Below are 27,747 nucleotides of genomic sequence, written 5' to 3' on the forward strand. Positions count from 1 at the left end.
CTACACTGTCATTCATTTGAGAGGTTTCAGAATTCTAGATGAATAAGAGCAGTCTTGTGTACTGATGAAGGCTTACTGTCATAGCCGAAACGTTTACATAAGTGACTGCAAATAAAATCCTTCACTGATTGCAAAAAGTTGAGTGCCAAATTTTTACTACTTATCTATTCTGGTGTGGGAACCTTCTTTTGTGCACCGACTCAGCTGTGCCACGATATACTTGTCAAGACCTAAACAGTGGAAACCCCCCACAAGTGACCCCATTTTGGAAACTAGCCCCCCCCAAGGAACTTATCTAGATATGTGGTTAGCACTTGAACCCCTAAGGGCTTCACAGAAGTTAATAATGTACAACCGTACAATTAAAAATCGTATTTTCCCAAGAGTAACAGGACCCCAAAAGTTATTGTGCAATTTGTCCTGAGTACGCTGATACCCCATATGTGGGGGTAAACCACTATTTGGGCGCATGGCAGAGCTCGGAAGGGAAGCAGCGCCATTTTACTTTTTTGACTGGAATTGAGATCGGACGCCATGTCGCGTTTGGAAAGCCCTTAATGTGCCAAAACAGTGGAAACCCCCCAATTCTAACTCCAACCCTAACCCTAACACACCCCTAGCCATAACCCTAGCCCTATTTTTGGCAGCTGTCACACGCTAAAAGACGCTTTTTATTGTAAAAATAGTTTTTGCATCACCACATTTTGAGAGCTATAATTTTTCCATATTTGACCCACCGAGTCATGTGAGGTCTTATTTTTTGCGGGACGAGTTGACGTTTTCATTGGTACCATTTTCGGGCACGTGACATTTTTTGATCGCTTTTTATTCCAATTTTTGTGACGCAGAATGAACAAAAACCAGCGTTTCATGAATTTCTTTTGGGGGGGTGCGTTTACATCGTACCGCGTGCGGTACAATTGATAAAGCGGTTTTATTCTTCGGGTCAGTATGGTTACAGCGATATCTCATTTATGTCTTTTTTTATGTTTCGGCGCTTTTATGCAATGAAAACAGTTTTATATAAAAAATAATTATTTTTGCATCGCTTTATTCTGCGAGCTATAACTTTTCTATTTTTTCGCTGATGACGCTGTATGGCGGCTCGTTTTTTGCGGGACAAGATGACATTTTCAGCGGTACCATGGTTATTTATATCCGTCTTTTTGATCGCGCGTTATTGCACTTTTTGTTTGGCGGTATGATGATAAAGCTTTATTTTTTGCTTAGTTTTTTATTTTTTAAGGGGTTCAATAAAGGGGTTAACTAGTGGGACAGTTTTATAGGGCGGGTCGTTACGGACACGGCGATACCAAATGTGTGTACTTTTACTGTTTTGGTTTTTTTATTTTCAAAAAATGAATTAGGGATTTTTTTTTATTTAAATTTATTTAGCGATTTTTTATAAATTATTTTTACACTTTTTTTTTTTTTTTTTTAAACTTTATTACAATGCCCCAGGGGGTACATAACTGTCATGTGACAGATCGCTGATCTGTCACATCACAGATCGCTGTGAAAGATCAGCGATCTGTCACAGGCAGTGCTGCAGGCTTCCTCATTCCGGCGCTTTGCAGGCATGAGGAAGCCGCCTCCCTGCAGGCCCCCACCGCCATTTTGGATTTGGGGACCTGCAGGGAAGGAGACCCCCCCAGCAGCGCTGCACATTGAGCTGCTGTGGGGGTCACAGAGAAGCACGGAGCGAGCCCCCTCCTTCCCGATGCTTCCCTAAATCCCCGGTACACAGCGATCCGTGACCGCCCCTGACACATAGTGCCGGGTGTCAGCTGTGATAATCAGCTGACACCCAGCCGCGATCAGCTGCGCTCCCCCCGTGAGAGAAGCTGATCGCGCTAGACGTACTATTCCGTCCTTGGGACTTAGGTCCCAGGTCACATGGACGGAATAGTACATCTAATGTAGGAAAGGGGTTAATATTAACTTTAATAAAACAAAAAGCACAAATATAGTTAGGCTATGCTCACACTGTATTGACACTCAAAGGGATGTGCCTTCAAAAAATTGTTTTGTTCAACAATTAAAAAAAAAAAGTATTAATTTTTTTTTTTTTTTTTAATAGAATTTGTTTTTAACCAGTTTACCCCGAAGGTGGTTTGCACATTAATTACCGGGCCAATTATTACAATACTGACCACTGTCCCTTTATGAGGTAATAACTCTGGAACGCATCAACGGATCTTGGCGATTCTGAGACTGTTTTTTTCGTGACATATTGTACTTCATGATAGTGGTAACATTTCTTTGATATGGTTTGCGTTTTTTTGTGAAAAAAATGGAAACTTGCGAAAATGTCGCAATTTTCAAACTGAATTTTCATGCCCTTAAATCAGTCATATCGCACAAATTAGTTGACAAGTAACATTTCCCACATGTTTACTTTAAATCTGCATCCTTTTAGAACCAAATTTTTTTTTGTTAGGAAGTTATAAGGGTTAAAAGTTGACCAGCGATCTCTCATTTTTACATCACCATTCTTTTTTAAGGGACCACATCACATTTGAAGTCACTCTGAGGGGTCTATATGATAGAAAATACCCAAAAGTGACACCATTCTAAAAACTACATCCCTCAAGGTGCTTAAAACTAGAGTTGAGCGAATTTGTTTGGATTCAGTTCCGAATACAATCAGCATCGAATAATGCTTTTGCAATATTCGTCGAACACAGCCGAACGTCATTAGAGTTCATGGGAGTAGAAATTACCGAACATATTCGAGCTGATCATAAAACATACATTCGGCACAAATAGTGTTCGAATATGGCACGAATATGTCAAAATCAGATTCGTGGACAAAATACAAACAAATTCATTCATCTCTACTCAAAAACCACATTCAAGAAGTTTATTAACCCTTCAGGTGCTTCTCAGGTATTGTTGGAATGTTTTTTTTAAAAAATGTATTAACAATTAACTTTTTCTCACAAAAAATTTACTTCAGATCCAAATTTGTTTTAATTTTCCCAAGGGTAACAAGAGAAAATGGACCCCAAAAGTTATTGTGCAATTTGTATGCCGATACCCCATATGTGGGGGTAAATCGCTGTTTGGGAGCATGGCAGAGCTCGGAAGGAAAGGAGCGCCATTTGACGATTTAAATGCAAAATTGGCTGGAATCGAGATCGGGCGCCATGTTGCCCCTGATGTACTTTTTGGAAACCTCCCAAAAGTGACCCCATTTTGGAAACTAGACCCCCCCCAAGGAACTTATCTAGATGTGTGGTGAGCACTTTCAACCCCCAAGTGCTTGACAGAAGTTTAAAACATATTGACGTGAAAATAAAAAAAAAAATCATTTTTTCCACAAACATGATCTTTTTGCCCCCAATTTTTTTTATTTTATCAAGGGTAAAAGGAGAAATAAGACCCCAAAAGTTCTTGTACAATTTCTCTTGAGTACGCCGATACCCCATATATAGGGGAATACTACTTTTGAGGCACCATCAACTCTTCAAGATAGTGTCCAAAAATACGTAAATAATAGCATTTCAATTCAATATGCAGTACTCACATCCGATTGGAAGTACAAAGGGAGAAAGAAGAGATCCATAGGTTAAAAAATAACTTTTATTTGTAAAAATAAAATGCAGAGATAAAACGTAACCAAGCAGTGTGCCTCATATAGAGGACGGTCCAGGAGGACCACAACTAGCACTCCATAAATGTACAGAATTAGTATGCTAAGTGGAGATAATCAGTTACCAGCAAATATGGTGAGATAGATATATGTAGACTAATAGCAACCACCTTAGAGAGAGTCCCTATAGAATATCCAATACTTCACATATACCAGTATTCAAACATATTGCTCATTTGCTCAGTAGATACTCCAAAGTTGAGGATAAATAAAGAAACTGACTCAAAATCAGATGGCTAAAGATATAGTACATATGAGAAATAAAGTTATGGGAGTGCAAAGAGAATTCAGGAACTTTACATAGTTTCCTGCCCGTGATGAAGGCAACTTATGCTCAATACTAGACCCAACAATGTATAAGCTTATAATCGCTAGTGAGAAGTAATCTGCTAAATGACCACTGACAGAATCAAAAAAGTGCCGGCAAAAAGTAAATGACTGTGCCCGCAAGTAATAGGAAACTAGGATTCACCTTGTGAGCAGGAGCCCGAAGTGCCGTCCTCTCACCCCGATGCACGTTTCACCACTGGCTTCTTCCGGGAGCGTCACTGCTACAGGGCAAGTGGGAAGAGCCGAGCAAAGCACCAGGATTGGTGCATCTAATAGATGTGCTTTTTCTGGGCAGCTGTGGGCTGCTATTTTTAGGATGGGGGGTTAATATCCATGGCACTTTACCAGCCTGAGAATACGAGCCCCCAGCTGTGAGCTTTAGCAAGATCGATTGTCAAAAATGCGGGGGGCCCCCACGCCATTTTTTTTATTTATTTAAAAAAAAATTTTTAAACAGCGTGGGTACCCCTCTATTCTTGATAAGAAGCCTTGCTGAATCTGACAGCTGAGGGTTGCAGCCCCCAGCTGTGAGTTTTGCCTGGCTGGTTATAGATAATACAGGGGAACCCACGCCGTTTTTTTTCATTCATATATTTATTACGCAGGCGGCGGCTGATGAATACCCCCATCAGCCACTGCCTGCTGTCTCTTTTATCACTTTAATAAAACTCTCATCATTCTCCCCTGCCCGATTGCCGGCAGAGCAGGGAAGAATGCACCCGGTGCCAGGGAAGAGTGCTTACTGTAACACTTCTTCCCTGGCGCCCATCCGTGTGGCACTAACGTGACACATGCATGCCACACACTTACATCTCCGGTACCAGAAATATCAGGACGTGTGAAGAGGTCTTATATCGGGTTTTAATGTTTGGCTGCTGTCACACACTGAAAGACGCTTTTTATTGCAAAAAATAGTTCCGTGTGTGGTAAAATTGATAAAGAAGTTTTATTCTTCGGGTCAGTATGATGACAGCGATACCTCATTTATATCGTTTTTTATGTTTTGGCCCTTTTATGCAATAAAAGCTATTTTATAGAAATATAATTATGTTTGCATTACTTTATTCTGAGAGCTATAACTTTTTTACTTTTTCGCTGATGATGCTGTATGTGGGCTTGTTTTTTGCGGTACAAAATGATGTTTTCAGCAGTACCATGATTACTTATATCCGTCTTTTTGATCGCGCGTTATTCCACTTTTTGTTTGGCAGTATGATGATAAAGCATTGTTTTTTTGCCTTGTTTTTTATTTATTTTTTTATGGTGTACACTAAAGTGGCTAACTAGTGCAACAGTTTTCTAGGTCGGGTTGTTGCGGACGGAGCAATACCAAATATGTGTACTTTTATTGTTTATATTTCTTTTTCATTCAAATACTTATTTAGGAAATACAATATATATTGATTTTTGAAGCAGCATCTGCATGCTATAGAAACTGTCAGCTCTGCACTGACAGAGACTTGCTGATCGTGCACTGCGCATGATCAGCAAGTTTCCTAGCTCTGGTGACCCGATGTCACGACGACATCAGGTCATCATGGCAACAATTGGGACCCCGCGTCAACCTGTGGGGTCTCTGACCCAAAGCCAGAGGGGCTGTCAGCCCTCTGCCAGCTACAAGAATAATGTGATCTTGTTTGATCGCAGTATTTCAGGGGTTAAAGTTTCGGGAGCGGTCAGCTGTCAAAATTAGCTGACACCCAGCGGCAATCAACCGCACACCCCCCATGTGCACAGGTGATCGCGATGACATAATATTCCATCCATGGTCAAATAGGCCCAGGTCACATGGACGGAATATTACGTCCAATGTCAGAAAGGGGTTAATGAAGTAAAATATGAAAAATAATTTTAAAAAGTTTGGTATTTCCACTTTTAAACACTAGGTGGAGCAGATGCTGAAATATGAACAGCTAGCTCGAATTGTGACTGAAGTACACATGGGCGAGGTCTGATCACGTGTGTGACTTCTCTCCTCCGTTACTGGGTGTTTGTAAAAACATAACAGAGGATGACATTTAGACACAGCGCGGAGCATTTTGTTGGTGACTGCCAGGGATACTGACAAGTAGGCTGCCACTGAGGATGGCCGGCAGCGCACGCAAAATTCTACTAGCGCACGGTCAGCACACCCTATGCTAAAGATAGGGTGTGCAGATCACATGCAGCCGTGTGCGATACTAGGCGGAGATGACCGGAGGGGCGGGGCTTAGTGGCGGCCGTGCGCTGCGGCCCAAAACGCTAGTGTCAAGCTAGCCTTAGGCCATGTGCACACGATGCGGATTCTGCTGCAGATCGGCAGTGTTTCAGGCTCTGCGGGTCCGCAGCAGATTTAGCTGCATTGTACAGTACCATTGTTTTCAATGGTAAACTGAAAAACGCTGTGCACATGCTGCGGGTTCAAATCCGCAGCATGTCAATTCTTTGTGCGGAATCCCCAGTGGTTTCACACCTTCTCCATTGTAGAGGTGTGAAACCGCAGGGCTAAACCACAGGTCTTTTGACCTGAGAATTTAACTGCAGATTTATCCAAATCCGCGTGGAAAAATCCGCAGCACCTAAAACTACGCGTGCACATAGCCTTATGTCCATGGCTGCCATGAGTTGTGAAAGTGTCGTGCTCGGACACTTACACCCCCACCAAATGAAAATGGCAACCCCAAGTGGCTAAAGTAAAAATTATAAAAATATTAAAGTAATTAATTTAACATTGTATTAAAATAAATTGATTATATAATCAATAATTACTAATACAAAAATTAATATCACGCCACCTTCCCTTTAATATTGAGCACATATGCCAAGGAAATCTCCAGTTAGATGCCACGGTAACCCATAAGGCATGCAAATTCTGACACATAAGTAAAAGCAACCATTGCATATAAAAGGATATAAAAAAGATATACTAATCCATACCTGCCCAACTGATGCAAAAGGCATTTAATCAGGTGCTTAGAGCCCTACAGATAATTTCAGAATCTTTGACAGAAGCTTTCCCAGAGCATGCATACATTAAAAAACCTGGCAAAAGGACTCTATCAGTATATTTATTTTTTTCTCATTTCTGATAACAGAAAAAAATATGACAAATTCTATCTGTAACTTTTGGAGGATGACCCCATCAGGTGTCAAGCTTATAAATAAGAAAACACCTTGGACAGATGTCACTGTCCATTTGCTTCTCAGCAAAAAAAAAAAAAAAAAAAAAACCTAATGGTTTAGTAGAAATATTATTGATAAAAGTGCAATAAAACAGGCAAATATGACAACTTACTGGAAGCATGGCCTCTGCCCATTCTCCATGCCCTCTTTGTAGTAGTTTTATTCTCTCTAGATCGTAACATATCTGTACAAGATCGCCCACTTGAAATTGCGATGTTCCTCCTTCAGCCCCTTGTGCAGCATCTCCACTTCGGACGACATTGGCTTTGGTCAGAACAGCGGGATTAAAAGTCCATCTAGGAATTAATTAGATATCGTAGATTACAATTTTGTAACACACTGCTCTCTATTACATCAGGAACCATAAAACTACATGTACAATCAAATCAAAAAAGCACTTTTGCAGACAGTATGTTGGCATGTCTTGCATTTATAAAATCTACAGCGATTGAAATATGTATTGAACACGTCACCAGTTTTCTAAGTAAACCTATTTCTAAAGGTGATATTGACATGAAATTCTCATCAGATGTTGGTAACAACCCATCCAATCCACACAGGCAAAGAAACCAAACCTTAGATGTCCATTAATTATGTGTAATAATGAGAAATGATACCGGGAAAAAGCATTGAACACATGGTGAGAGGTGTGTAAAAAGCCATGGAAAGTCATGACACACACTATCAGTAATTACAAAGCAATCCTGCCACTTAGTGAAAAATAATATCAGCTAGTTCAACTGATGCCCTACACAAAGGTGTCTCATTACCAAGGTGCCACACAAGAAACATCTCAAGATGGGTAAAACCAGTGAGCGGTCTCTCAAGAGCATCGCAACCTTATTGTTTCAAAACATACAGATGGCATTAATTACAGAAGAATTTCTAAACTGAAGGTTCCCATGAGCATTGTTGGGGGGAATAATCCGGAAGTGGAAAGAATATAATTTCACCATAACCCGTCCATGACCAGGTGCTCCCAGCAAGATTTTAGACAGAGGAGTGGGATCTAAGGGGTACTTCACACAAAGCGAGATCGCTGATGCGTCACCGAATTTGTGACGCATCAGCGATCTTGCCAGCGATCTCGCTGTGTGTGGCACGCATCAGCAACCGGCGTGCTTTAGTTACCAGCTGTTTACCCTGGATACCAGCTCCCAGCGTGAGCACACTGGTATCTAGGGTAAACAGTGGGTAACTAAGCGACGTGTGCACTTAGTTACCCGCTATTTACCCTGGATACCAGCGTCCTCGCTGGTCCTGATCGCTGGTGAGTCCGCCTGTTTGAGAGCTCACCAGCGATCATGTAGCGATGCACCAGTGATCCCGACCAGATCGTAGCATTGTCGGGATCGCTGGTGCGTTGTTTAGTGTAACGGGACCCTAAGGGGTAAGGTTTCTCCTTTTGGAGAGTGACAAGCTAGGTAAGGCATGCCAGTATGAGAAGACACAGAACTGAAAAGAATTATCAGAAGAGTCGTCCAAGAGCCAAGGACCACCTGTGGAGAGCTACAGAAAGACCTGGATCCAGCAGGTACATTTCTTCCAAAGAAAACTATAAGTAATGCACTCAACCTCCATGGCCTGTATGCACGCTCACCACGCAAGACTCCACTGCTGAACAAAAAACATGTTCAAGAACAAAGTTTGCTGAGAAACATTTAGATAAGCCTGTGTAATACTTTGAGATTATAGTCTGGCCAGATGACACCAAAATTGAACTCTTTGGATGCCATAATACACACCATGTTTGGATGCCAAAGGGCACTGCATATCACCCCAAAAACACCAGACCAACAGTGAAGTTTGGAGGTGGAAGCAAGATGTGCTGAATATTTTTTCATAATAATTTGGAAAAGTTATGAAATGTCCTATAAATGTCCTATAAATTTCTGTTCTGTTCCTGAACTAAGGATCTCTCCTTTCAGTTGAGATGAATCTGTGCTGCACTTTATGTACATATTCAGTAGTGACCAGTGCTGTGAGGTTGGAGGCAGGAAAATTTAGAAGTCGGCGCCCTGCCTTTAGGTCTGTTTGCTGATCCTGTTGAAAACTGATTAATGTCTATGGCTGTTTTTTTACCAACTGTCCAACTTACAAGCAGAATGAAAAGTAAAAAGGAAGACAATAATAGATTATATTTAAGTCACCACTAAATGAATATAATTTACAATTCCCTATCAGCTCCTAACTGGAAAGCGAGAACTGTATTATTGCTCAAAGGATTCCTGTACCTCAGCAGCCTGATGAAGATTTGTATTAACGCTGAAAGTGATGAAAATGCAGAAACCTAGGTATAACTAAAGTCAGCAGCAGTTTTATGCTACAAAATGTGAAGTGTTTAATTAATCTCCCAGTGAAGGCCGACCCTAAACCTGAGTGTTGTGCCACTACTTTCTGCAATGACTGGTAACAAGAAACTATGAAGAATGCCAGCTGTCACAATGTCCTGCATCTCCAGTCCTCACAATATCCGAGCACCATTATACAACAGACATATCAGTAAAACCACTGATGGATAAAGTGACTATATATTCATTTTCTGGTTACAAAGGCCCCTAAAAAAAAGGGATGGGTGATATCATGCAGCAAATGAACATTCAGTTCTTAAAGAACCACTGCAGCGTCTGTTTGCTTTATTTCACAGTTGGAGTGGTGTTTAAAATCTAATTCCCTTGGCCCCGTGTCTGATACTCAACTTCTGGCATTTTCATCTGGTCCACGTCCTGCAGTTTGTGACCTGCCGGCTGCTCCAGTGTTTCATGGAGCAAGACGGTGGACACTAATCAAAGTAAGTCTGTGAGAACCTCGTTCTGGCTTTCATAAATTTGCCTTGATAGCTTGTGACGTAGCTTCTGACTTCCGGACAGTCAGAAGCTCGCTCACAAGATGGTGCTCTGACACCAGACTGGCGCCAACACAAGGTGAAGACGCCAGAGGGTGAGTATGTGACTGGGGCAGGGGACTTACATTTAAGGCACTACTCCAGTGGTGAAAAAAAAATGCTTGGGCAGTGCTTTATGAAAGATGTACTGACAGCAAGAAAGATCTAAATGACAAAGGCCAAACTGTGACGTCTAGATGACTTGTTCAGTGTCACCTAAATGGCATGTCTGGAAAGCTTAAAATTGGACCCAGGGCAATCAGGCCACAAATATGGGTGCCAATGGCTCAATTATGTACGTGTGGGCCAAGGACAAGCAAGCCTGATTCAATAACATAGGAAAGGGTATAGTAGCGTAATTTGCAAAGCACTGTACATTTCAACTCTGAGAGGTGCAGCGCTTCTGATGTTCAGTTAGCAAATATCTGCCAAAATGCATCCATGAATGGCATGTATCATGCACCTGTCCTATTCGTTAGGGCCAGTGTATCCTGTCATTAGACATTCCTTTAAATATTCACTGTGACAGAAAGGTTTCAGTAAGTTACAATGTACTCTGTTTTGAGAACGGGGCTGCAAAGCCGCAGATGGGTCAGATTGCTTGGCTGACCCTTTCTATCACAGAAAGGACTTACAGTGGGCTTGCGAGCATCAGAACTAGACCAAAGAGCAGCGGGGAACTGTGGCTTGGTCTTATTCATAGTGTTATACATCACGTGTGCCACTTACATGGGAAGGAGATAGCACCAGGATACACTACAGGATGATGGCCAGCTGTATAGGCAAGTGTAACACTACTGGCAATGTTCTACAATGAAACCTTATATCATCTTCCTATAGATGAGTACACCATCAATCTGAGGCTGCCTTTTTCTTTTGAGTAGTCAGTCCCAGTTTGGTGATTTTTCTAAATATCATGTATCAACAAAACCCCTCAGAAGGATCTCTAATGTTCCCCAAAATGGCCCGACTTGTAAAAGCCCGGCCTGAATTTCAGGGTTGTGGCATCCAAGCATGCAGAGCGGGATACAACAAACCTCCATGACTGCTCTCGCTATGAAAGGGTGCAGCGTTTTTCTGCCAAAACACTGTTTTTTGCTTTCAGAAAAATCTGCTGCAAATATTGAACATACATAGCCTTAAAGCAGCTTTGCATTGCAATCTCCGATAGTTATTAAAATTAAAGTAAGGAAGCTTTTGTATTTACTGACCTATTTCCACTTGGATACTGCACCACAATATCATGATCTTCATCAATGCCGCAGACGGTGCCCGTGGTAGTTAATGTTTCAAACATGCCATCAGTCCATCCACCGTGGCCATGCTGCAACGACTGGACGATTTCCAACTCCAAATCAATGTTTACAAGGTCTCCAATAAGAAGGCCTCCAGGGTTACGATTACCGTTTTGCTCACCTAAACACCACAAAAAATAATTACACAATCTTAGGTTTTATTTCCTCAAGGGCAATACGTATTAATAATTCAGTGATGAACTCTGAAATTAAAGCTGTTGATGCAAGTGCTGCTATTGCATGGAAATTAAGTGTAAACTGGCCAAGTGTAGCATGAAAACCTGAAATGTTTGCAGATAATCCTTTCAAAACGACAAAGAATATTAGATCATATCGAAATATAAGTTCAGAAGTAAATCATTGGCAATCCTTATTGGGCTCTGCATGTGAACAGCTTCTAACTATAGCAACAGTCTGTAATGGAGCCTGCAACTACATCTAGTGGTCTACAGACCAGGAGAAGGAGGTGGTGGGGTCAGCCAGCTTTGCAGGTTAGCGCATAACGGTGGGGAGAGGACAGCACATTTATTAATATTTCCCAAACAATAATATATCAGCAGAACGGACGTGACCGCAAAACTTACCCAGGACAGGACAATGGTCTCTGTAAAATGAACCTCCTTTGGCATCTTGCACACATTTCAGGTCAGACTGTAATAAATATTGCATCCAGTGAGTAAATACATAAACATATAAAAAAAACACTGAAATATATAATAGAAAACAAATGATCAGCTGGATACTTCTAGAATGCAATTCATACAATGTTCAAAATATACAATACACATAAATATACTAATTAAGTCCATACAGACTTACAACTAATTCACACAGCAATATTCTAGTCAGTACTTTGTACTTTATCATTTCCACTCCAGGTCTTGGCTTACAAATACTGATGCAAAACACTAACCAAACTACTGCTGTGTGACTGAAGCCTTTGGGTCCCGTTACATTAAACGACGCACCAGCGATCCCGACAATGATATGACCTGGTCAGGATCACTGGTGCGTCGCTACATGATCACTGGTGAGCTCTCAAACAGGCAGGCTCACCAGCGATCATGACCAGCAAGCACGCTGGTATCCAGGGTACACAGCGGGTAACTAGGCCACGCGGGCTTACTTACCCATTATTTACCTTGGATACAAGCTCCCAGCGTCTGCTTACAGCGCTGGGAGCTCGCTGATCGTTGGTCTCCCGCTGCCACACGCAGCGATGCATGCTGGCCAGAGGGAGACCAACGATCAAAAAATGGCCCAGGACATTCCTGCAAGATCAGCGATACCTGGCGGGGGGGCGATCGCTGATGCGTGCCACACACAGCGAGATCGCTGGCGAGATCGCTGATGCGTCACAAAATCGGTGACGCATCGGCGATCTCGCTTAGTGTGAAGTACCCCTTAGACCATGGGCCACGTGGCTCGCAGGCCTTTGATGTTTACTTCTTGGCTATCTGCCAGTTCCATGCATTAGGACCAGGTCTAGCAAACAGTTCAGACAAGTAGATCTCCATATGGTGAATGTTGTGAGTGGTTCCGCACAGAAGAACATAATCTGGATGAGCCTATAGTGGCCTCAGGGGTGCAGAAATAAAGTATGGTAACTGGAGACAGGGTGATATGGTCAGTCACAAGGGTGGCTGACGCTGGGTGCGATAGTGTGGTGGGAGTGTGCTTGATAGAGTGTGTTTGATCATGCAATGCTGTGTATAAGTCCTGAAAGGCAGTGGCCGTAACTCATATCGGCCAAACCTAACGACAGGTTCCCTTTAAGGAAAATGTCCCTAAATATCCCCATATTCCTTTTCTGCCAGTTTCATGTTACTTTACACCTTTTTGCTTCACTTCCTGTCCCCTGGTATCAGTTCTGAGGTCACAGGGATCACTTCCATCTTGGAATCCTCTGGTCATTTTTACTAAATTTCCCATCACTCCTTGTGCTGATACAGAGAGATGTGTCTGCAGCAGCAGGCACAGGAGCACACATATACCAAGCTACACCAACCCATCAGTTTCCAGAGCGAGGACTGAGACATCACAGGAAGTCAATGGATTATCATCCAGAGACCATGCTGACCAAGGGAGCAGCTCAGGTACGGAAAGATTTGGGAAAGCAAGGTATTTAGCGTGAAGTGCTTATCTATGGCAGTTACAGCAATTCACATGAAAGAAACTTGTAAAGTAGTGATCAACCCCTTCATGACAGGCGCTTTTTTCGGTTTTGCATTTTCGTTTTTCGCTCCCCTTCTTTCCAGAGCCATAACTTTTATATTTTCCGCCAATATGGCCATGTGAGGGCTTATTTTTTGCGGGACAAGTTGTACTTTTGAAAGACATCATTGGTTTTACCATGTCGTGTACTCGAAAATGGGAAAAAAATTCCAAGTGCGGTGAAATTGCAAAAAAGTGCAATCTCACACGTTTTTTGTTTGGCTTTTTGCTAGGTTCACTAAATGCTAAAACTGACCTGCCATTATGATTCTCCAGGTCATTTTGAGTTCATAGACACTAAACATGTCTAGGTTCTTTTTTATATAGGTGGTGAAAAAAAATTCCAAAGTTTGCTATAAAAAAAAAAAAACATTGTGCCATTTTCCGAGTCGCATGGCGTCTCCAGTTTTCGTGATATGGGGTTGGGTGAGGGCTTATTTTTTGCACGCCGAGCTGACGTTTTTAGGGTATGTGCACATGTTGCGGATTGCTGTGCGGATCCGCAGCAGATTTGGCCTTGCAGATCCGCAAGGGAATACAGTACAATGTTATCTTATGGGGAAAAAACGCTGTGCACATGCTGCGGAAAAATCCGTGCGCAAACGCAGCAGTTTATTTTCCGCAGCATGTCAATTCTTTGTGTGGCTTCCGCAGCGTTTTTACAACCATTCCATTATAGGAATCCGCAGGTGTAAAAACGCAGACCAAATCCCCACAAAATCCGCAATAAATCTGCAGGAAAAACGTGCAAATTTTGACCTGCAGATTCTGCCAAAAATAGCAGATTCTGTGCGGAAAAATCCGCACAGCAATCAGCAACGTGTGCACATACCCTTAAGGATACCATTTATGTGCAAATACGTAGTTTTGATGTCGCGGTGACCAAAAAAACATAATTATGGCGTTTTGATTTTTTTTCCTGCTACGCCGTTCAGCGATCAAGTTATTCCTTTTTTTAATGATAAATCAGGCAATTCTGAACACGGCGATACCCAATATGAGTGATTTTTTTTTTTACGGTTTTATTTTTGAATGGGGCGAAAGGGGGGTGATTTAAACTTTTTTTATTTTTTCATATTTTTAAAAACTTTTTTTTTGCTTTTAACTTTGGCATGCTTCAATAGTCTCCATGGGAAGATAGAAGCTGCCACAACTCGATCGCCTCTGCTACATACAGGCGATGATTAGATTGCCTACATGTAGCAGAATTACAGCATTGCTGGGAGCGCCGACCACAGTATGGCGCTCATAGCAATCTGGCATCAACTAGCATAGACGTCTCAAGGAGACCTCTGGATGTTATGCCAATGCATCGCTGACCCCAGATCACGTGACGGGGGTCAGCGATGAGCGTATTTCCAGCCCGAAAGCACTTGTTAAAAGTTTTTCTTTTTTTTGCTGTATTGAAACATTTACGTTTGTATGTTATTTAGTACAAAAGCTGTTACCCTGACTTTAGTATGCATTTATTTACACTGAAAATCAGAATGAAGATTATAGTAAGTGTGGCATCTGATGAATATTTTGCTAGCAACACAGCTGCCTATATGCCTGGCAGGAAGAAGTGAGACATAAATCAACTGTACAAAAAAAAAAAAAAAAAAAAAAGTGTGAACACAGCCGCTAACAAAAGATTGATTTGGTCTTCTCCACAGAACAAGGCTGTGTTGTGGCTGAACAGTAACCACAGTAAGACAATCCACACAGCATGTGTATGACGGCAGAGTCCTGTCTGAGAGGCGCTGGTGATACTCTGCATGTGAAATCTAAGCAGGACACTGGTCTGTCAGTCTGTGGCACCCGTCCTCCCAACCATCATATACAACACATGACCGCACATCGTCCTGTTACTGCATACATCACACTTTTCAATTAAGCTAAAGATAATATTAAGAGGAATCACGTCATATTTATATAAAAGGAAACCAGGCAACATGTGTGCTCTTTGAAGTAGTATCGTTCATCTTTGAAGGGATTTTGTCAGGTCTCTAATGCTGCCAGGAGGCAAAACATCAAGAAATATACGATATGGATATTTTTTTCCAGCCAGCCTATTCACAGAAATCAGAGTGAGGCTAGACGGAACAAAATGTAACCTTAAGGGTGTGCGCACACGCTGCGGATTCTGCTGTGGTGCCATATCCACCGGACAACTACTCCTAATATCCCACATCATCCCGTCAGCCAGAGCCGCCAGACTACTACCCCTAATATCCCACATCATCCCGTCAGCCAGAGCCACCGGACTACTACCCCTAATATCCCACATCATCCCGTCAGCCAGAGCCACTGGACTAGTACCCCTAATATCCCACATCATCCCGTCAGCCAGAGCAACCAGACTACTCCCCCTAATATCCCACATCATCCCATCAGCTAGAGCTACCGGACTACTACCCCTAATATCCCACATCATCCCATGAGCCAGAGCCACCGGACTACAACCACTAAAATCCCACATCATCCCATCAGCCAGAGGCACCGGACTACTACCCCTAATATCCACATCATCCCATCAGCCAGAGCCACCGGACTACTACCCCTAATATCCCACATCATCCCATCAGCCAGAGGCACCGGACTACTATCACTAATATCCCACATAATCCCGTCAGCCAGAGCCACCGGACTACTCCCCCTAATATCCCACATCATCCCATCAGCCAGAGGCACCAGACTACTATCACTAATATCCCACATCATCCCGTCAGCCAGAGCCACCGGACTACTCCCCCTAATATCCCACATCATCCCGTCAGCCAGAGCCACCGGACTACTCCCCCTAATATCACACATCATCCCATCAGCCAGAGCCGCCGGACTACTACCCCTAATATCCCACATCATCCCGTCAGCCAGAGCCACCGGACTACTCCCCATAATTTCCCACATCATCCCATCAGCCTGGGGTCAGAACCAGGGTGCTGAGTTGAATGGCCCTAACTTCCATACCAGGGATCCCTTTAATAGAAGCCTGGGGTAAGAATCAGAGCATTGAGGGATTTACCCTAACTTCCATACCGGAGATCCCTTTAAGAGAGCCTGGGATCAGAACCAGAGCGCTGAGTGAATTTGCCCTGACTTCCATACCAATGATCCTTTTAATAGAATCGTGGGGTCAGATTCAGAGCGCTGAGGGATTTGCCCTAACTTCCATACAGGAGATCCCTTTAAGAGAGCCAGGGGTCAGAACCAGAACGCTGAGTGAAATTGCCCTAACTTCCATACTGGGGATCCCTTTAAGAGAGCATGGGGTCAGAACCAGAACGCTGAGTGAAATTGCAGTAACTTCCATACTGGGGATCCCTTTAAGAGAGCCAGGGGTCAGAACCAGAACGCTGAGTGAAATTGCCCTAACTTCCATACTGGGGATCCCTTTAAGAGAGCCTGGGGTCAGAACCAGAACGCTGAGTGAAATTGCCCAAACTTCCATACTGGGGATCCCTTTAATAGAGGCCTGGGGTCAGAATTAGAGCACTGAGGGATTTGCCCTGACTTCCATACCGGAGATCCCTTTAAGAGAGGCCTGGGGTCAGTTCCAAAGCGCTGGATGGATTTGCCTTAACTTCCATACCAATGATCCCTTTAAGAGGGAAGATGTGCCGATTGGGTGGAGGATGTGTTTTGTGTATATGGGCACGGGAGGGGGTATTCATTTCTGTTGTGCTCTCTGCTCCTTACTGGGGGGCAGACAATGGCTGAGAGCTTATGTTCCCAGGGATGCTAGATTTCTCTCACCATGTCAGTGTCTGCTGAGGTGTTTTCTGGAGTGGGAAAACTGTAGCTCATAGAAACCAATTACAGCTCAGCTTCTTTTATACAGCTCTCGTGAAATGAAAGATGATTCGTGATTGGTTAGTGATACTCACACACACACACACATTGATTTTTATATAGAGAGATGACTAAAAACATATGAAAGAGTAGACATTGAGAAATCTCACCAATGGGATTTGAACAAAGTTCTTAGGCCATGTGCACACGTTGCGGATTCTGCTGCGGATCCACAGTGTTTCAGGCTCTGCGGACGCGCAGCAGATTTAAGTGCGTTGTACAGTACCATTGTTTTCAATGGTGAACTGAAAAACGCTGTGCACATGCTGCAGATTTTTCCACGGTTTCATATCCGCAGCATGTCAATTCTTTGTGCGGAATCCGCAGCGGTTTCACACCTTCTCCATTGTAGAGGTGTGAAACCGCAGGGCTAAACTGCAGGCTAATCCGCAGGTAAACCGCAAGTCTTTTGACCTGAGAATTTACCTGCAGATTTTTCCAAATCCGCGCGGAAAAATCCGCAGGACCTAAAACTACGTGTGCACATAGCCTTACTCATAAGAAGAAAGATTTTTTAATCGTTTTCCTTTTTGACATGTTGTTGAATATCACCATTTGCATTTTGGAGTTTTCTGCTGTTTCCCACAAAAAGCGATCATTTTCTTTTTTTTTTTTTTTGCACCATCCTGAGATGCGAGGTACAGTCATGGCCAAAAGTTTAGAGAATGACACAAATATTAATTTTTACAAAGTCTACTGCTTCATTTTTTTCTAATGGCAATTTGCATATACTCCAGAATGTTATAAAGGGTGATCAGCTTACCAGCAATTACTTGCAAAGTCAATATTTGCCTAGAAAATTAACTTTATCCCCCAAAACACATTTCAACATCATTGCAGCCCTGCCTTAAAAGGACCACCTAACATCGTTTCAGTGATTGCTCCATTAACACAGGTGTGGGTGTTGATGAGGACAGGGCTGGAGATCAATCTGTCATGATTAAGTAAGAATGACACCACTGGACACTTTAAAAGGAGGCTGGTGCTTGGCATCATTGTTTCTCTTCTGTTAACCATGGTTATCTTTAAAGAAACACGTGCAGTCATCATTGCACTGCACAAAAATGGCCTAACAGGGAAGAGTATCGCAGCTAGAAAGATTGCACCTCAGTCAACAATCTATAACATCATCAAGAACTTCAAGGAGAGAGGTTCCCTTGTTGCCAAAAAGGCTCCAGGGCGCCCAAGAAAGACCAGCAAGTGCCAGGACCGTCTCTTAAAAGTGTTTCAGCTGCGGGATCGGGCTACCAGCAGTGCAGAGCTTGCTCAGGAATGGCAGCATGCAGGTGTGAGTGCATCTGCACGCACTGTGAGGCGGAGACTCTTGGAGCAAGGCCTGGTCTCAAGGAGGGCAGCAAAGAAGCCACTTCTCTCCAGAAAAAACATCATGGACAGACTGATATTCTGCAAGAGGTACAGGGAGTGGACTGCTGAGGACTGGGGTAAAGTCATTTTCTCTGATGAATCCCCTTTTCGATTGTTTGGGACATCTGGAAAATGGCTTATTCGGAGAAGACCAGGTGAGCGCTACCACCAGTCTTGTCTCATGCCAACTGTCAAGCATCCTGAAACCATTCATGTGTGGGGTTGCTTCTCAGCCAAGGGAATGGGCTCTCTCTCAGTCTTGCCTAAAAACACAGCCATGAATAAAGAATGGTACCAGAATGTCCTCCAAGAGCAACTTCTCCCAACTGTCCAAGAGCAGTTTGACGATCAACAATGCCTTTTTCAACATGATGGAGGACCTTGCCATAAAGCAAAGGTGATAACTAAATGGCTCAGGGAACAAAACATAGAGATTTTGGGACCATGGCCAGGAAACTCCCCAGATCTTAATCCCATTGAGAACTTGTGGTCAATCATCAAGAGACAGGTGGACAAACAAAAACCTTCAAATTCAGACAAAATAAAAGCATTGATTTTGCATGAATGCTCTGCTATCAGTCAGGATTTGATCCAGAAGTTGATTGAGAGCATGCCAGGGAGAATTGCTGAGGTCCTGAAGAAGAAGGGTCAACACTGCAAATATTGACTTGCTGCATTAACTCATTCTAACTGTCAATATAACCTTTTGTTACTCATAATATGATTGCTATTATATTTCTGTATGTGATAAAAACATCTGACAAACACACATAAAAACCAGAGGGCAGCAGATCATGTGAAAATATAATATTTATGTCATTCTCTAAACTTTTGGCCATGACTGTAGGCGGCTACTATCCGCTATTGCAGAGCTGGGTTTATATTGATCTCTTTTGAACTTATCCAGTGAATGGTTCATCTCCTCTGTTATGCCCTGGTGGGGCTAATAGTCGTGGGATAGCTCAACCTCGGTTGCACCTTCCTTGTAAAAGCGGTCACAACTGCAACCTTCCCGGTACGGTACATTGCACTAGAAGTGATCAGAATAAGACATTGTAGAATTGCATGTGTCCCCTAATAGGGGCGATTTTTTCAATCCTAGTGATTGTTGGAGATCCCAGCGATCACTGAACTAACATTATTTCCTATACAGTAAATCAGTGCTAGATGTTAAAATTGAGGAAATCTCTCCTCTCCTTGCAAATTTGCCCATTGTCTAGAAGTGTGCCCACGCTGCCTTGCAGAAAAACAATCTGGGTGATCTAGGTCTGCGAAATGTTGAAAAAAGATTTATGATATATACAAAAAGGGTAAAAAAAATTTAAATTACTACCTTTTTAGACAGTATAAACTTAGAAAAGATGATCGTAAAATGCATCAAATTTATCACAGTCGCTAATGCTGTTTAATAAATGTGATGCACCTTTAAGTTGTCTAGTAAACTTCACATCAACACTTGGCTTACTATCCATCAGAAACATGGATTTTTGTGAGTACTCACCGTAAAATCCTTTTCTCCGAGACGCTCATTGGGGGACACAGAGACTGTGGGTGTGTGCTTCTGCCGTCTGGAGGCTGACACTAAGTATACAAAAAAAGAGTTAGCTCCTCCTCCGCCGCATACACCCTCGCCCCCAGACCGGGCGTAACTCAGTTTAGTGCATAAGCAGTAGGAGAACGCGCCTTAAATTCAGGCAAGAAATTATACATCTGGAAAAGGGACCACCCTGATCCTTACATAAGGATTTGTATAACTTAAAATAAGCAAAAGCAAACTGGCTAGTAGGGTGGGTGCTGTGTCCCCCAATGAGCGTCTCGGAGAAAAGGATTTTACGGTGAGTACTCACAAAAATCCATGTTTCTCCTTCGTCTCATTGGGGGACACAGAGACTGTGGGACGTTCTAAAGCAGTCCCTGGGCGGGATCTTAGCTCACCCAATCCATGCTATTTTGCGCCCCTGATTAGAGGTGCGCAACTGCTGCCTGGAGAATCTTTCTTCCCAGGCTTGCATCCGAGGATGCCTGGGTATGTACGTTATAATGTTTGACAAACGTATGCAAACTGGACCAGGTAGCTGCTTTGCACACCTGTTCCGCTGAAGCTTGGTGTCGCAGTGCCCATGAGGCACCCACTGCTCGAGCCGAGTGTGCCTTGATCCCTGCCGGAACCGGCGTGCCACTGATTTCATAAGATTCTTGGATCGTCAGGCGAACCCATCTGGCCAAAGTCGCTTTGGACGCAGCAAGCCCCTTCCGCCGCCCTTCTGGGATCACGAATAGAGAGTCTGTCCGGCGGAAAGGTGCTGTCCTTGTCACATACCTCCTAAGAGCTCTTACCAGATCCAGGGTGTGCAAAGCCTTTTCTACCCTGTGCACCGGTGCCGGGCAAAACGAGGGTAAGACAATGTCTTCGTTGATATGGAATGCAGAGACAACCTTCGGCAAGAAGGGAGGAGCTGGCCTTAAAACTACCTTATCCTTATAAAAAGTCAGGAACGGCGGTTTACAAGATAAAGCCGCCAATTCCGAAACCCGCCTAATAGACGTAATAGCTACCAGAAAAACGACCTTCCTGGACAGGTAAGGTAAGGAGACTTCTTGTAACGGTTCGAAGGGAGGCTCCTGAAGGGCCCTGAGCACCAAGTTCAGGTCCCATGATTCCGTCGGCGCCTTTTAGGGGGGTACTAAATGTGCGACCCCCTGCATAAACGTCTTAACCTGCCAGACCGAAGCGACCTTTCGTTGAAAAAGGACCGACAGGGCCGAGATTTGCGTTCTGAGCGAACTCGGAGCCAATCCTGCGTCCAGCCCTGCCTGCAAAAAGGCCAGTACGTTGGGGATTGAAAAAACCAGAGGAGCCACTCCGCGATCCCTACACCAACGGAAAAAAACTTCCCAAGTCCGATGATATACTTTCGCCGAGGAAGGCTTTCGGGCACTCACCATCGTGGCCACCACATCGCGCCTGAATCCTGCCTGTGTTAACAGCCAAGATTCAATGGCCACGCCGTCAAACACAGGGCCCCTAAGTTCGGATGGTAGATCGGCCCCTGGGACAGCAAGTCCGGCCGATCTGGTAGACGCCAGGGTACGTCCACCACTAGCTGAACCAGATCTGCATACCAGGCCCTCCGAGGCCAGTCTGGGGCTAGCAGAATTGCTGGAACCTTCTCTCTCCTTAACTTTCTGATGACTCTTGGAAGCAGAGGTAGCGGGGGGATCAAGTACGGGAGACGAAACTGGCTCCATGGAAGCACCAGAGCGTCTGCTGCGATCGCCTGCGGGTCGAGGGATCGAGCGACGAACCTTTGTACTTTGGCGTTCTCTCTGGATGCCATAAGGTCCACATCTGGTGTCCCCCACCGTTGGCAGATCTGTTGAAAAACCTCGGGGTGCAGGGACCATTCCCCTGCCGCGACCCCCTGTCGGCTGAGAAAATCTGCCGCCCAGTTTTCGACTCCCGGAATGTGCACCGCTGAAATTACCACGTGGTTCTTTTCGGCCCAACGCAGTACCAGCCCAACCTCGCGCATGGCTGCTTGGCTGCGCGTGCCCCCTTGATGGTTGACATATGCTACTGCTGTAGCATTGTCCGACTGAATGCGCACCGGCCGGTGTCTCAGGAAACACTGAAAATGTTGCAGGGCCAATCGTATTGCCCGTATCTCCAGAATGTTGATCGGGAGAATTATCTCCTGAATGGACCACCGCCCCTGGGCTGTGTGACTCTGGAAAACTGCTCCCCAACCATGCAGGCTTGCATCGGTCGTCACCACCAACCACTGTTCCGGGGGAAAGGGTTTCCCCTGGCCCAGAGACGAGTCGCGAGTCCACCATCGGAGTGATCGTCGGACCAGCGGAGACAAATTGCACCGATGACTGAGGGATAGCAGCCTTCGGTCCCATGCTGACAAGAGCGCATGCTGAAGCGGACGGAGATGGAACTGGGCAAACGGGATTGCCTCCATCGCCGCCACCACTCTGCCCAACACACTCATGCCGTACCGGATGGATCTGGAGCCTGGCTGTAGAAGGTTCCGTACCCCCTGTTTGATCTTTCGCGCCTTGTCCTGAGGGAGGATCACCAGCCCCCGGGAGGTGTTGAAAACCATGCCTAGGAATACGATTCTCTGGGCTGGAACCAAGGACGACTTGTTCCGATTGATCAACCAGCCTAGACGGGCCAGGGTATCCAGCGTGATACTGACATTCTCCTGGCACGCCTGAAACGACGGCCCCTTTACCAAAAGGTCGTCCAGGTAAGGTAGTACCGTTATGCCCCGAGCATGCAGGATGGCCATAACCACCGCCATTATCTTCGTAAAGACTCTGGGAGCAGTGGCCAGACCGAAGGGCAGAGCAACAAATTGAAAATGTCGCCCTCCGATCGCAAAACGCAGGAACCTCTGGTGTGGAGGAAAAATCGGAATGTGCAGATATGCATCCTGCACATCGATCGAGGCCAGGAACTCCCCTGGATCCATGGCTGCAATGACCGAACGGAGGGATTCCATCCGGAACCGCCTGACTCTGATGAATTTGTTCAGGATTTTTAGATCTAATACTGGCCTTACTGTCCCGTCTTTTTTGGGGACCGAAAACAGGTTGGAGTAAAAACCTTGTGTCTCTTCGCTTTTCGGCACTGGGACAATGACCCCGTTGCGCTGTAGCGTCATTATGGCTTGTAACAAACCCTCCGCCTGCGATTCTGTTCCGGAAAGCCGGGAACGGAAGAATCGCCATGGCGGGAGTCCGAGAAACTCTATCTTGTACCCGGACGATATCAATTCTGCCACCCAAGCGTCGCGTGCCACTGCGACCCAAACGTGGCTGAACCTTAGTAGGCGTCCGCCCACTCTGTCGTCCGTAGGTACGAAGCGCCTCGAGTCATTTTGCTGGAGGCTTTTGGGATCTGGCCCCCCTTGTTCTGGGCAAACGGCCTCGGCCTCTACCCAGCGGATTGGCTCTGTAAGAGGTTTGCCTTTCCCTAATCTGACCGTCATTTGCGGAGGTGGATGCTCTGGCCGAAGTCCCCCTCCAGGGGTTACGAAAGGGCCGAAAACGCCTCTGTGTCTGCCTGAATGCTGGCCAAGTCCTCTGCTGCGGGAGGAAACTACTCCTCCCCCCTGTGGCTTCTGAGATAAGCTTATCAAGCTTCTCACCGAACAACCGATTGCCCTGAAAAGGCAATGAGGTCAAGGATTTTTTGGAGATAGAATCCGCTTTCCACAATCTCAGCCATAATGCTCGCCTAACGGCGATCGCATTTGCTGCTGCCACAGCAGAACACTCGGCCGCGTCCAGAGAGGCGCTGACGAGAAAATCACTTGCCCCTAAGATCTGATTTGTCACCTCCAAGACCTCCGCAGGCAGATCTCTGTTTTGGAGGGCATTCTGCAGAGCGTCCGCCCATGAAACCATGGCCTTAGCCACCCAAGTAGCCGCAAAGGAGGGGGCTAGGGCCGACCCCGCTGCCTCATACACCGAGCGGGCAAGCCCCTCTATAAGGCGATCAGTTGGGTCCTTGATAGAAGAACCGCTGGGTATCGACAATAGCGATCTTGACGCTAAACGTGATACCGGTGGGTCCACTACTGGCGACTCCACCCATCCCTTATGGAGTTCAGGAGGAAACGGATACTTAGCTTGCAGCGCTTTTTGCATTGCAAAACGCTTATCCGGGTGTTCCCTATGTTTCTGGACTAGCTCCTCGAACTCCGGATGCGTGGCAAACCTTCTATGCGGTCGCCTGGTCTTTTTGAAGGAGACCTTGTGACCTGAGGCCGTGGACACATCGTCCTCGATCTCTAATGTCTGGTTGACTGCCTCAATGAGGCTGTCCACCGAGTCTTGGTATCCCAGGCTTTCTGGATTCCAGGCCTCCTCCTCCTCCTCGCCCTCATCCTGCTCGCTTCCTGAGCTCGGCGACGGGGAACGAGATACCCTAATACCCGCCGCCGAAGCCCCAGAGGGTCCGGCCGACGGGGAACGAGCTCTCTTGCTATGAGCTTGTCTGGTGCTGGAGCGGGCTCTAACGGTCGGAGGGTCCTGAGACGTGGACGAGCTGTCTTCCGCTGGCAGACCACCATCCTTGTCCCTGCCTGGGCCTTGGAGAGACTCAATTGCCCTTGTAAGGGACATCATAGAGTGTGATAAAGACACCGCCCATTCTGGAGGGTCCTGACCTCTGGGCTCTGCAACAATGGGGGGCTCCTGGGCTCGCTCCGACTCGCAGGCTTCACAAAATTTACCCGGCTGCGCTTTAGGCAGCCTGACCCCACAGGAAACGCAAACAGCGTATAGGAAAGAGTGAGCCTTCCCTTTGCCAGACATATTGCAAGGTAGGGTAGGAGGAGGAGGATAACCCCTTCCTTGACTACTAGTGCGGCACTCGAAACGGGGTTGCACTCACCCACCGGTAATGTCCCAACTTGCGTCTCTTCCACGGGGCGTGCGGCGTTACTCGCCGGGGCACTCGCACTCCGGGAGATAGGCGGCGGCTTCCGGCCCCACTTCGGCGAGGAAATGCAAGGAGGGGGGCGGGAGGTCCCCGGTAACTGTGGGCGCCCGCCGCTCTCCGCCCCCGGAAGTTAGTGGGCAGGGCTTCCGCTACCCCCGGAAGTCGGCGGGAGGGCGCGCGGAACTCCGGACCTCCCCATACAGCGGGGACCGCGGCCGCCCGTGGGGCTCTGGCCGCACTCCACGTGCGGCGTTCGAGGGAGGGGGCGGGAGCTCCCCGGTAACTGTGCGCGCCCGCCGCTCTCCGCCCCCGGAAGTTAGTGGGCGGGGCTTCCGGCTACCCCCGGAAGTCGGCGGGCGGGGCCTCGCGTGGCACTCACGGATCTCCCCATACAGCGGGGGCCGCGGCCGCCCGCGGGGCTCTGGCCGCACTCCGCATGCGGCGTTACCCGCCGGGGGCAGCGCCGGGTGAGAGGCGGACTACCTGGTCCCGGTCTTCCTATTAACAAAGGTGAGCCGGGCCGCCGAGGGGGCTCTCTTGAGGTGCTTCTCAACCCCATCCCTGGGCAGGGAGGGGGAGGCTACTGCACCGCTCTCCGCCCCCGCTTCAATCCCTTGGCTCACCTGCGCCTCCAACTCCACCCCTGGTCTCACTACCTAGGGGTGGTAGGGGCATTAAAGCATTCCCACGTTGCAGGAGAGAACAACGTGGAGGATCACTCACACGTGCTCGCCCGTTGGGGTCGATGGGGAAACCGAATCCTCTTATCAGGATGCGTTGCCGCCTCTTTACAAAATAAAAAAGAAAAATGGTTGTCTGGGGAAAAGTCCCAGATGTGTCCCTCGGTGCGGGAGAGAAACACGTGGAGGGTTACTCACACGTGGTCGCCCGTTGATGATTTGGGGAGATCGGACCCTCTCTATAGGATCCTTCGCCCCTGTCTTATCTTCATAGAAAAGAAGAAAAAAAAAAAAAATCTAGTCTGGAGCTCCAGACTGCGTGTGCCTCCATCAGACACTAAGCAAAAAACTGAGTTACGCCCGGTCTGGGGGCGAAGGTGTATGCGGCGGAGGAGGAGCTAACTCTTTTTTTGTATACTTAGTGTCAGCCTCCAGACGGCAGAAGCACACACCCACAGTCTCTGTGTCCCCCAATGAGACGAAGGAGAAATATGCACAATAGCAAAATTGCATGCCAGCATCGCCATGCAAAAAAAAAAATATCTAAAAACACATAACTTAAAAGGGAATCTGTCAGTAGAATCAACCATCCTAAACCGTCTATATGGTCATGCAGGTCAAAGGAAGCTGAACGTAACGACATCTTGATATCTACTATTCGATATCTTATTCCAGAGAAATCCATGTTTTTCCTATATGTGAATGACCTCTTCCAGACTATGGGCAGGATGCTGCCTGGAAGATAACCCTGACTCCAGAGATTATTTTACATGAAGGGGGACTTACCAGTGTGAGACAAGTAACTAACATAGAACAGGAGAAGTGAACTTTGTCTCCTCACAAACACATTTTTTGCAGCTTCCGGGAGAGGAACCTGCAGATGGGTCAGTTCTAATCACACACAGCTCCGCAGTGACCTCTCCCGGCGCTTGCGCACTGCAGGACTCTGATCTGCCCTCAACAGGGCAGTGAAGTGTGCCTGCTCCGGAGCCACGACAGGAAGGGAGGAAGAGGACGGCATCGTATGGAGATGGGAGGCGCCGGACCGTGACACCCATCGGACAGGACTGCCCCCTCGGGTGAGTATAATCTAACTCTTTTTTCTTATCTTTCAGGTTACATTGGGGGCTTATCTACAGCATTACAGAATGCTGTAGATAAGCCCCTGATGTTGATGCCATAGCTCATAGGCCAAAAAAAGGGTGACAGATTCCCTTTAATAGTTTAGATAGGTCAAATATGGTGACAGATTCCCTTTAATAGTTTAGATAGGTCAAATATGGTGAAAGATTCCCCTTAAGACAGTTTTTTGGGCATAAATTAGACTAGTTTCACACTAGCGTTTTGAGGCACAGCGGACGCTCGCCGTGAAGCTCCGCCCCCTGCCACGCCTCCTCCTGTCAGCTCCACCTATGGGCGCATGACGCTGCATGCGACCTGCGTACCCTACCTTTAGCATTGGGTACGCAGGCCGTGCGCAGGTATGCTTTTGCCGGCGCTTGCTCCCTTTTGACGGTGCGCTGACCTGCGCCAAACGCATCGTGTTGCATTTTGGTGCGGCCGGCGCACCGTCAAAAGGACAAATGCGCCGGCAAAAGCATACCTGCGTGCGACCTGCGTACCCAATGCTAAAGATAGGGTACGCAGGTCGCATGCAGCTCCATGCACCCGTAGGCGGAGCTGACCGGAGGAGGCACGGCAGGGGCGGAGCTTCACGGCGAGTGTCCGCTGCGCCTCAAAACGCTAGTGTGAAACTAGCCTTAGCTTAACTCTTCCTCTTCAAATTTGTACTTTTTAATGTTGTTAAGTGTTTGGTCTGAATTCCCAAAAAGTGAAATTTAGACAGAATGTCAGTCAGAGTACGATAG

At 46.1% G+C, this 27,747-nt stretch overlaps 1 protein-coding gene across 2 annotated transcripts in view; it reads right to left on the bottom strand.

The window, feature by feature from the left end:
* Positions 1-27,747, bottom strand: part of MIB1 (MIB E3 ubiquitin protein ligase 1) — a 211,074-nt gene that overhangs the window by 100,582 nt on the left and 82,745 nt on the right. For both annotated transcript variants that reach the window (XM_073550850.1, XM_073550851.1), the window contains exons 5-7: positions 11,911-11,977; positions 11,243-11,447; positions 7,260-7,443 (exon numbers count right to left, since the gene is read on the bottom strand). In XM_073550850.1, coding sequence (XP_073406951.1) covers positions 7,260-7,443; positions 11,243-11,447; positions 11,911-11,977 — 456 coding nt within the window. The remainder of the gene's footprint in view (positions 1-7,259; positions 7,444-11,242; positions 11,448-11,910; positions 11,978-27,747) is intronic.

This window comes from Dendrobates tinctorius, unplaced genomic scaffold (assembly GCF_039654945.1).
Source record: "Dendrobates tinctorius isolate UK_male_01 unplaced genomic scaffold, ASM3965494v1 ptg000171l, whole genome shotgun sequence".
NCBI lineage: Eukaryota > Metazoa > Chordata > Amphibia > Anura > Dendrobatidae > Dendrobates > Dendrobates tinctorius.